A 12174-nucleotide genomic window follows, 5' to 3' on the forward strand; every position below is an offset into this window, starting at 1 on the left:
ATAAAAAAGACGTTTAAAGCACTTACTGGTGGCTCGTAGACAATAGTCGAACTGGGGTCCCATAGTTTCGGAGATCAACGCACTAAGCACGACACATCCCGTCGAACGCGCGGCGGGCTCTGCGGCGTCCTGTCTCGGATCTCATGCGATGGGCGGGCGCGCGCGCAGGTGGATCGAACTAAGCCACACGTGCTCACTGCTTTCAGGAAGGGAGCCTTTCTTAGCACGCGCGAGCAGGAAACGTCCCTACCAAAGCTATGGAATAACGTATACGAAGGGGAGCCTGCGACCAGGTTTAATTTGAGTGCGCGTGTGCGTCCATTTTGGTAGCGCGAGCCAGCGTTAATGTTTGTAAATAAACGCCGTACAATGTTGATGTTGACGTCCATTCATATTCGGCGCGGTTCCGCTTACCTATTCGGTTAACATAATATGCCATCGAATAATAGTATGGAAACGAGCACACGATGCTGTTTTCCATTCGAAATTCCGTACAAATAATCAGCTATATTGATAGACCAACTATCGCTTTTCTGCTTTTGCTTATACATATATCTACTAACGGACCCGGCAAACAGCACAGGCCGTCCTGTCTGATAAATCAGGTTTGCTGTCATACAGATTCATTTGTGTTTTTAAATACGCCTAGAAACCATTGAAATATACAACTGACAAAATGTCATTCAAATCTGTCCCGCCAATTCGGAGAAATTAGGTAACAAACACTCGTACAAGAGAATTATATGTTTTAAGATAGTGAGATAATATAACAGTCTTTATCGTTTTACTCATCAAAATTTTAGTCCCGCACAATCCAATTTCGTGTGAAAGTCTCCGAACAAGCGATAAAAGCTTTGCTCCAGGGGTAATTTAATAAATCTATAAAAGTGCTCGAGTTTGCTTCATCTCATCAGGTCATTTGGAAAGAGAGTAGGTACTTACTAGCAAAGAGCAACTAAAACTATCACAAACTGTTATCGATTTAGAGAAATTTAGATAACAATTTTAAGTAACGTCGATCTATTTATTTTATATAATTCGACCTGATCACATACATACAGGCAAATGAGGCTTAACACCTAAGCGTCAGGTTAATGTACCTACACAGGGCGTCAGTTTGCAGGACATGTTCCTTGCATGCCCTGCAAAGTGTTTCTCTGTTTATATGCGATGGTGGTAAACAAATATGTGTGTGCTCGTGAACGTATGCGTACATTGTGTTTTTATTAATGTCTAGGACTTAATTTTTGTTCTGTAGCACACATCTGCAGTAAGTTGTCCAGGAGTACGGAACTCCACAAATATTCCTTGTGACATTACGAAAAGGGTAGCAGTAACACAGGTAATATTTAATAGTACGTCTGAAATCCCCACAAATGAGTTAATATCTTTAGGGGTCTGAACAGATTTTAATCTAACATAATTAAACCAATCGCGATAAAGCATTCCTTAAAGTTTGAGAAAATTATTTCTAGTAGTGTGGACAATTAAATGTCGTTGGCAGCAAAAAAACAGTATTTACCCAACAGAGTTGTACAAGTGAACTACTAATAAATAAATGCATCGTTTATATAAACATCGTCTGTAACTGTAAACCTACATATTCCGATGTTAAAAATATGTCCTTTCAAATTTGCATTTGAAATGGTGCATAATGACGTGTATTAAATTTCTAAATCTCGAGTTTTGACTGAGCTTCGGTAAAATGAGAAGTGTGACAAGGGGCGACATCTTGCAAGCGCACGCAGCTGTTCAGTGTCGCATGCGTTATATACACTAGCTATGCCCTGTTCCAAGGGGTTTCGTAATTCAGTCGCGTCAATTCTGATAGATAGTGTTTCAACTTTTCAAGTATATTATTCATTTTTTAATAAATTTAATTTTGGATTTTCAGTTGAAACCGACTTTTAAATACACGAGTTTATCAATTTCTTAAAACTCAATGATAAAAGATATTTAAAAATCACTACATAATAAACAAACCCCCTTCTAAATCAGAATTATCGCATATAAGTCCAAAGTAGTAAGTAATAATAAAAATAATATCAGGAATATCTGTGTGATGAGTAAGCGTTTTACTTTACATTTGGACTGTTTATTATTGTCAGGCTAAACGTCAGCTATCACGTGATATCACGTTACGTCCTGTAGTGGACGCGGGTGAAACCAATTGGTACTGTTATTAAGTATTAGTCCACCTAGAACAATTTCGGTATAAGTCACAGAAAGTGACTTATACCGCGTAAAAATAGCGTACGGTTATAAAATATTCCGCGCCGCCAGTGGAAGTAAAAAAAAAATACGCCAGATGTCGATCTGACGGTGTTTACTTACATCTGCTTGTAAAACAAAGCTCACTTTTGTACCACCAAAGATTAACAATGGGGTACATGGAAGTAAGAATTTCAAAGATATTACTGTTCCGTTCCGTAAGGAAAATTGTGTACCTAATACTGTATGTATAATATTGTTAGTTTATCTTGAAGTACCTACATAACTTATATTCATAATACATATTAATTTTAAGCGGCATTTGAGCGGTGATCAGGAGTTCGTCATCCCTTTCAAATTCAAATTCATTTATTGCATATTACAGGTCTGGTTGGATAGAATTACATGTATGAAGACCCCTTTCAGAGGTTCCAAGTTCGATCCCCGGCAAGCACCTCTCACTTTTCGGAGTTATGTATGTCTTAAGCATAATTTGCTTCAAGGGTTAAGAAAAACAACGCCAGGAAACCTGCATGCCTATTGCCTACATATTGTTGTCAAATATGTGTACAGTATAAAAATCCGCACTTGGCCAACGCGTTGGACTACGGCCTAAACCCTTCTAATTCTGAGAGACCCGTACCCCTATAGTGGGCCGGACAATGGATTTGTAAACATGATGATGAGAAATAAACGTAGGCATGATATAAATATAAAGGACTATATCTAAGCTTTCAGCTTTGTTTTGTCCTTATTTTCGTTACGCATTTCTCTAGCTCAACCAAATAATAATGTTCTCAAATTTAAAGAATATAATTAGCCTTGAATATCAGTGTGAGTAAGACCTACGTAGTCTTTTGTTGAACGTGAAGTTTGGGTTTTTACGGTTAACCCTTCTTGATATAATAAAGGGAAACATTAAAATAGAAGCAGTACAGCTTTGTCCGAGCGCTCGTACCAACTTAATTTTTTTAAAATCTGCATACCCTATTGCAATCAGCGAAAATATTTAATAAATAATTCAATCAAAACCGAACCTCAAATTAAGTAAGTACCAGTAAGATACTCAAAATAGTAACACATTTATTATAGTACAGGTATTCATTTATATCTTCTTGTGTTTTTTTTTCCCATTTTTATTTAAACTGACTTCAAAAAATGAGAAGGTTCTTAATTCATCGCAATCTTCTTTTGACTTTCTAATTCACTATCCATCCACACCCAATACCTACCCTGAATCTACCTACCACCAGTGCTTACAGTAGTTTTATTATAATATTATTGACGTTTTATTGCAGAATTATAAATAAAATCTAATTTTCCAGACGTCAAGCCATGCCCAATAAACTCGATGTTACTGTTTAAGCGGTGGTATTATGGTCAGTATCTCAGACAACAGGTAAACAGGAATTTAATGCACCTTTGCACTTTATTCTACAGTGTGCAATACATTATTACTTTTAGCAAAAACAAACAAGAATATTACGATTAACAAAAACCGCATGACAAATTAAGACATGAAAATAAAATTAAGCCGTGATGCTGTTGGGTTCAAAATCCGCGGGGTATTTGCGGAATGCCTGCGTGTTTATTTATGCCTGGCCACAGTACATGTGCCTGAAGCTGAGCTTTGCCACAGAGGTTGTTTTTAGGCTGGACGTTCATTGCCTTTCATAATAATGCATCTCGTTTGTTTTATGTATGACTGAACGAACATTTAAATTTTTTATTAAACTTAACTTTAACTGCATTTACTTTAACACAAATATACAACGTGTAACCGAATTACGAATAAATGTTAAAGGATGCATAAGTATTTTATTTTATTTATTTATTTAGTAAGGAATCACCCTATAAAAATATTAAATCGAAATAAGCGTATTTATTTTTCCATACAAACGAATTCAACCCTATTGTAAATAAGAGACCGACACGTGCATTGTACCTACGGGCTTCGCTAAGCGACGCGTTAGGTACGCGATAAAGTGACAGGACTCACGTGATTTTAATTTTGCATGTGATGAAAGGGCTGAATCTGATTTATTTCAGTACAGGCTATTTATTTATATCTATACAAATAATAAAATCGAGTCTCTGTAAATTAAAGCTTTTTGCAAAAAAATACATGGGAGTCGTTAGAAATAAGTAATAGAACGCAAACGTGCAATTTTTGAATTTATTGTCTGTTTGTCTGTATGTCTTTTGGGTTGGGCGCGCATCACGCAAAAACAACTGAACGTATTTGAGTGCAATTTGGTACATTTATAGCTAATACTCCGGATTAAAAAAATATATACTTTTCATCACGAAACACAATTCAGTTCGTCCGGGATAGAGTATTAAAGTTTTTGTGAATTTTACTCCATAACTCGCCATTCCTTAACCGATTTTAATATTTTTTCTTTCACTGGAAAGGTGGGTTTATTATTAGTTTAATTATGCTCACATTTTGTGAAGATCTGTTCAATATTGTCAAAAACCTGCTCTTGGTAGGCTGTATTGAGGAAATTGTAGACTAAGAAGCACTATGCTGCGATCCTTAGCTGACGCCGGTGAAACCGCAAGGCACGGCTAATATAAGTAAAATAGAACAAGATCGATAGCAGAGCTCATCCCCGGTATGCATTATTGAGGAAACCTGCATAAGAGTGATAGAGTTCTCGATAATATTCTCAAAGTTATATAAAGTCACAAGCACTTGGTCAGCGTGCTGGAACTACACCGTTTTTAAATTATTTTTTAAAATATAATTTGCAATTTATATCAACAAAACCTTTATTTACTGCAAATGTATATATTTGGTATTTAAGCAGTCTTTCAAAATGAGTCATCATGCCTATTCAGTGGTATAAGAATTAGATACAAATAAAAAAAACAAAATGGATGAAAAACTTTTGCAACTATTATAATATTATCCGCAACAATTCATTGTCAAAAAAATTGTTTGAAACATGTTTTCCATCAGCAGCAATATTTTTTTTTTTAAATAATTATTTGTGAAGAAACTTAAGGTTGCTGGTACAATTGGTCAGCCATTCATTAATTGTTAATTATCATTATTCATGAATTTAGTTTGCACGAAAGTGAAGCTTACACTTTTCAGAGCATATTGTCAACATTTTATATACACACAGAGGGCTTATAACGACCTTCGTATACAATACAATAATGGCTTCAGAGTAGGGGATGCCGCGCTTCTGCAGTGCATCAAAAATGTTTGCGGAGAATCACGTTCAATCACGAATCATCCAAGAAACCGGCGGTCAATGCTGCGTCATCAACCAAGCGAAAGCTTCTTAAGATGTTGGTCGAAGCTTTTCGCGAGAAGACCATTGACTGAAACGACAATCGGAACAACAACGGTCGACTCAACATTCATGGCGGTTATCTCGTTTATTATTACTAATTACTGACTATTATTATTACTATTATTATTATCTGTGTACACTTTAGTGTCTCAGCTAACAGCTGGTATTTCAGGTGTGCACGGACCTAAGTCAAGTGCACACCCAGAGTCAAAAAAAAAAAAAAAAGAAATTTAATAATTAATTAAGTTAATTATTAAGGTTGTGGGTTTGTATGTGTATAGGATTGTGCTTGAGGGAAATGTCATGTCTGTGTAGAAGGTTGTGGTTGGACATTATTGTGATTGTGTGTGGGTTCACCATTTCGATGTGTAGGCTCTTCACTACCCTGTAAGAATTTACGGACTATCCTGCAAGTGTTCAGGATTACAGCTTTTTGGAGAGATATGTAGGTGAATTCCGGTAAATTGAGTAAGCCGAGTGACTGGTGAAGTTGTTTGGGAATGACACCTGTAGTGGATAATACTATGGGAACTATGCTAACTTCATTAAGCCGCCACATGCGCTTTATCTCGTCTTTAAGGTCTGTATATTTAGAAAGTTTTTCGAATATTGTATTTTGTAAACTATGTGTGTTGGGTATGTCTATGATGATTGCAGTTCGGTTCTTTTTATCTTGAAGTGTAATGTCAGGTCTATTGTAATGGATTGTTCTATCTGTAAGAATTGCACGGTCGAAATACAGTCTGTAAATGTCGAAATGTCGAAATACAGTCTGTGTCATAAATTCAAAGGGCATTGGCTGTACGTGTCTATTTCTGTCGTATTCATCTCTGATCCAATCTGCTTTATCATTATGATCTTTAGGTTTCTCCCAAATGTCAGCCCAAAATTTTCGAACCAGATCTGGTTCCGGAGTGTTAGGAGTAGAGGGATGATTGCTTGATGTATTATTAGATGTAGATAATTTTAAATTCCGATAGAAGTTTTTTTCGTTGTTATGAAATTGGTTGTTTTGTGTTTTTCGTAGTGTACATGCTCGATATCTATTAATTCTACTGGCTATAACTATAAGTTTTTGTTTGAGAGTATCTATAAATTGTGTAATGCATGAGTTTGGTCCCTCATGTATAGAATGTAACTTGTATTGGTCCATGATTTTCCTTACTTGCGCTGTCAGCATTGGGCTTGTATTTCCGTTACGATATTGAATCACTTGTATTTCCGTTACGATATTGAATCACTATTATTATTATTATTATGATTATTAATATTACAATTTTTGTGATTGATTGCCCTCTGACACATTAGCAGAGCCACATGAGCAGATTTAAAATACGCAACGCTACGTTTAAAAGCTAAACGTTAACCAATGAGGGAATTAAATGATAGATGATAGAATACGCTTGTTGTAGACAATGTAAATTTTTACAGTCATGTAAAACATACATAGAATACGAAATAAGGGTCAATAGACAAAGATGGGCATTATCGGATGGATGGCGACGGCGAAGCTACGGCTTAGATACAATTGGATGCTTCCGCTTGTCGAATTAATTCCCTGTGCACATACGTCGTACGGTAGGCAAACGATGGGGATACGTCGTCACGTCCTATGCGAATGTAATATTTATTTATAGATAATTAAGAGTTACATTCCTTTACGTTTATTGCGTAGAGTGGATATTTTAGCACGTCTCATGGTATAAGGCTTGACCCTTGTATGTTCGGACTATACTGACCGTGTAGCCACTAACTGCGCATTTATCTCATTTCATTTGCAAAACTGATACATATTATGACACGGTGATAACAAAATTATTGACTGGCTAAGTTTGTCGTGGACTCCTTAGATGTAATCCCTCTGGAGTCACTTCTCACACACAGTTAAAGAACCATTGGTGACATATTATATTTTTTATTTTTGAGTTTGGGGTATGGGTGCCTGCGGCGGGCAAATTTTGAAGTCACAGGGCGTGTTTGAAGATCAATTAAGACAGAAAATTATTTCTTCTCTATATTGGAGAAGGTAGCACTTAATATTATATTCAAATTAAATTTCCCGTCAGATTCATGTTTAAATTATTTTCAATAGAAACTGCGTTATCGTGGCTTATTTCTAATTTTTGAGATCGATCAAAGGCCTAATTATTGTAAAGTCGGTAGAATAGTATTCATCATCAACATCAAATCAACCCATTACCGGCCCACTACAGGGCACGGGTCTCCTCCCACAATGAGAAGGGGTTAAGGCCGTAGTCCACCACGCTGGCCCAGTGCGGATTGGTGGAATCCACACACCTTTGAGAACATTATGCAGAACTTGAAGAATGCAGGTTTCCTCACAATGTTTTCCTTTACCGTTGAATCAAGTGATATTTAAATTGCTCTTTTTAGGATAGTAACGTAACTTTAATCGGCGAACTATAAAACTGTTTAATCGAGGAACGCGAGAAAAGCAGCTCGTTAGCACACGCTATTCTCGGTAGTTCTCCAATACAATTATTTTATCCTGAAAACTTATTATTACTAAAGTAACATATAGCCTATTTGATTCGCTGTGAATGTAGTTTTCCATATTTCCAAATGAGAGCAAAAACCCAACTACATATAATTTTTAATCAGTTTTGTTTTTTAGTATTGCTGTTATAGCGGCAACAAAAATGCATCATTTCCGAAAATTTCAACTGTCTAACTACCGCGGGTCATGAGATAAAGCCTGGTGACAGACGAACGGACAGACGGACGACCAGCGGAGTCCTAGTAATAGTGTCCCTTTGGGTAACCCTAAAATGTTTGCCTCTTTATAAGTTTGGTATTTAAAATAGACAACATGGTTCCTTAGTCCAATCTCTATAGCTGCCTAATACCTATGTACATACATATTAATAATTTAAATTTCCGTCACACTGACCGCTCCCAAAATAGCAACCAACCAATTGTTCAGGTTTTAATCTCCATATCACGTGATGAATAGACGATGTTCTATTATTTTTGAACAGTGAGCAGGTAATCATCTTGAATCCATATTAATACTATAAACGCGAAAATGTATTTGTTTGTCAAATCAACTTGATTTTTATACAGAGTCCATTAAAAGGACGGAGAGTATGACATGCTTGACTTATTTTCCCAGAAAAACAAATGGTTCCCAAGGGATTTGTTTAAAACCATAATTTTATTACGGTTTTACGGCAAACGAAGAATGCGGGAAACAGATAGTATTATATTATGATAATGTTTATAATACTTGGTAATTTGGTATAGATATAAAGATATTCCATAAAAGTTTGTAGGTCCATGAAAATCCCTGTTAAATTGATTCAATGACGTAACGGGCTCTCCCCGAGAACAGTGGGAGAAGTAGGTCATCCAGCAGGTGCCCCACATAGCTGCGCTAAATACAGGTAGGCATACGGCCGCCCGTTGCATAATCAATAACCGCTCGAATGGAACTGGATGCAATTGAAATATGTCCTACAATATGAAACATCCAATATACCTGTACATACATATTCGAGTACAAACATATGGGTTACCGCCCTGAAACTGACCTGAATATACAAATTTTTCATCATTTGTTATTACAAATTAATTAGCCCTTGACTGAAATCTCATCTGGTGCATATTTACGATGCAGTCTAAGATGGTAGCGGGCGAACCTGTTAGGGAGTATGACAGTTATATTTAACATACCGGAACGCTTAATCGCTTTGCGGCACGCGTTTGTCGTTAGGGGGTTGAGAAGTCACGGCCGAAGCCTCCCCCAGAAAAAATATAACGGGTCACAACGATCAATCAACTCTCAACGAAATGATCTCCGACGTCGAGCTTTGCGTTTGTAGGAATGATTTCATACCAAAACAGTTGATTGTACTTTAGTTGCCCAGCATTCAAGTATAGTAAGTACAGTATGAAGAATAATAAAGTGTTAATTAACGCATTGTTTCGTCGGAACGGGGCCGTGGACGCGTTTGGCTCGCAGGCTAACAGTACCGCCCTGTCAATGTCATGCGTACTTAGTAGGCTAATTAGATACGAAATATTAATTGCTACCAGATAGCAAGACTTAGCGACTTTCCTAAACCTTGTGCTGTGCCCTATTTTTATACAGAGAAAATTACTGATGCATACCTATCCGTTGGGGGAAACGGAGCAGTTATGGGACTTCCACCCACTAAAACTCTGTGTGTCCTTCGATAGACGTATAATTGAAAGGTCGGGATTCTCTCGCGTATTCTACGCACTCTCGTGTGTGTTGTCGTCTAAAAGTGGAAGATCTAGCCTACGGTAAATATACCACATGATAGGTAGATTTCGGAGATTATCCCCATCAGTATAAGTATTACAGTCCACTGCTGGACTAAGTACTCTGCCAGCGGAAGAGTTTGCTTAAAATCACCGCGTGGGGCAGACATGTTGGAAATCGCAGAAGATGGTAGGACAGAGGACGCTGCTGCTCGGTATCCGTTAAATTCCCTGAGTCGCCTCATACGACAGCCGCAGGAAGAGTTGGGGTGGAGGCAACTGTATTCGGCAACTGTATTCTTATCTGCCGTCATCATATGGCATAGAGTGTGCTCAGGAACTACTTTTTTTTTGTTTATCTCACCTTTTCATCATTAAACATAAATATATTACAAGGATCTACTCCGTTACGTAGTTTATAAGATATGCGTCTTGCTAGTTGCTACCTGTTTCTAATACGCTCGTTAAAATATATACATATGGTATGCTCTCAAGCGCTTCATCTTCCTTGCTACCTCTTGCAACCTGTTGCCTTAGTACAAGTTTTGCTTGCTCGTAATCGAAGAGTCGTTTTCGATTAATAACCTACTTAAACATAGGACTAAAGTAGACCTTATTTCTACCATAAAGCTCAATACAATTCCTACCTACAATTCTTTAGCTCGGGCTTTGCATAGAATTTTGTAAAGCGAAAATCAGAAGTACAAGAAATGCAACTCTAAAATGTGCGATGCAAGGTCCATTTTACTTTGACGATACATAGTTTGCAATGCTAAAACGACTCCTCGATTGCGAGCGGACAAATCTTGTAGGTACGAAAGCTACTGATGTGTTTCAATAAAGATCCCCTAGGAAATCCATGGTAGCAATCGATTGTACGCAGATCGCAGCGATCCATCGCTTGGAAACTTTGGGTTACAAGCATGCACCATCTCATCAGAGCGTCTTCACTACGTTAGTACCTACGTGGAAAATCGTACCCGCTGGAATTGTTATTCAAGCCATCCATGCTTGTTCCAGAGTCCTAGCAGACCGCCTAGGTCAGGTTGCGGAGGACTTAGACTCGGGAGTAATTCCTTACATAATATGCAATCGGTCGGTCGGTCGGTCGGTCGGTTTATACCAGAAATCATCAGTGGAATCAGTGGCATCACAGAAAGTAGAAAGCCCTGTCAGTAACTTTTGTAAATAGTAGGTTTCTGTATACATATCTCATGCACGATTAATGTGCAAGTATATTGCACCAGTAACATTTGTACCTAATACTTTAACGAACAATATGTAAGCGGTAACAAGAAGGTCTTGCAAGACTTATGTGAGTGTATTTGCCAGTGCAAACACTTAAGAATAAATACGATTTCCGAGAAAATAATTTACAAAATTAAATTATATTGTATTTAAAATCATTATGTATAAAATGGACTAACCTAACACAGGTTCCTACTGTCTAAATAAACAGTTAGTTGGTAAACACTCTACATGAGTTTTAGCTTTAGGTATCGGTGTAGGTACCTATATAATAACATGGAGTTATATCTTTTATGAAAATAGCGCGCTTATTTTATGGGTCGAAGCGTTATTATAGCCTTTTAACCTTCTTGAATAAACGGAACACGTTAAGCAAAAATAGCCTCTCACATCGCTATGAAACATAGGTCTACAAACAAACAAACTCTTTTGCTTTATAATAATTAATTATACTAGCTGAGCCCAGCGTTTTTACCTGCGTTAAATATGGGTATGAGCCCGTTTACTCAATAAAATAAAACCTGCCAACTGCGAGTCGCAAGTCGCGCACGAAGGGTTCCTTAAAGCCCCTTTAAAAAAAATTACTTTAGTATTTTTTGTTACAGCGGCAACAGTAATACATACAACACTGTGTTCGTAAGGTACAGACAGACAGGCGGACGAACAGCGGAATCTTAGTTTTAGGTTCCCGTATCCTTTGGATACGCAACCCAAAAATACAAAATTAGTATAATGCATATGCACTAATATTTAAGCACTTTTGAGTCATGAAGTTCGGTGAAGCTTGTAACATATTACCTAACGTAAAAATATTTAAGGATAGATAAATATAGGTATTATAAGTTCCAAAGTATAGGTAAACTAATAATATACGTACTAATAATATGTTTGTAACCACAAGCTCACGTACCTATGCACTTGCCCACATAAGAATAAGACAATTAAATAAAAATACACCTATCTTAAACACAATGACTGATACCCGCGTCTACATATTAAATCCATCTCAACAAAAAATTAAAGGTTGAACAAACTTTTGGCGGGGACACGGGGCGAATAGAGAATGTGGGAACAAAGCTCGAGGCATTGTTGTCAAGCATTCATATGCCACTCCACTCACCCATTGCCGGGACATCCGCCGCTACTTCCGCTGCCAAAGATG

General features: G+C 37.3%; 1 protein-coding gene across 2 annotated transcripts in view; it reads right to left on the reverse strand.

Annotated features, from left to right (window-relative positions):
* The window catches only part of LOC120627594 (phosphoinositide 3-kinase adapter protein 1), a 36567-nt gene extending 24393 nt beyond the window's left edge, over positions 1–12174 (reverse strand). The window contains exon 1 of one of the 2 annotated variants that reach the window (XM_039895606.1): positions 12133–12174. In XM_039895606.1, coding sequence (XP_039751540.1) covers positions 12133–12136 — 4 coding nt within the window. In that variant the 5' untranslated portion in view covers positions 12137–12174. Of the gene's footprint in view, positions 1–26; positions 78–12132 lie in introns of those variants that run through there. The other variant, XM_039895604.1, reaches the window with a different exon arrangement.

Source organism: Pararge aegeria, chromosome 11 (genome assembly GCF_905163445.1).
Source record: "Pararge aegeria chromosome 11, ilParAegt1.1, whole genome shotgun sequence".
NCBI classification, from domain to species: Eukaryota; Metazoa; Arthropoda; class Insecta; order Lepidoptera; family Nymphalidae; genus Pararge; species Pararge aegeria.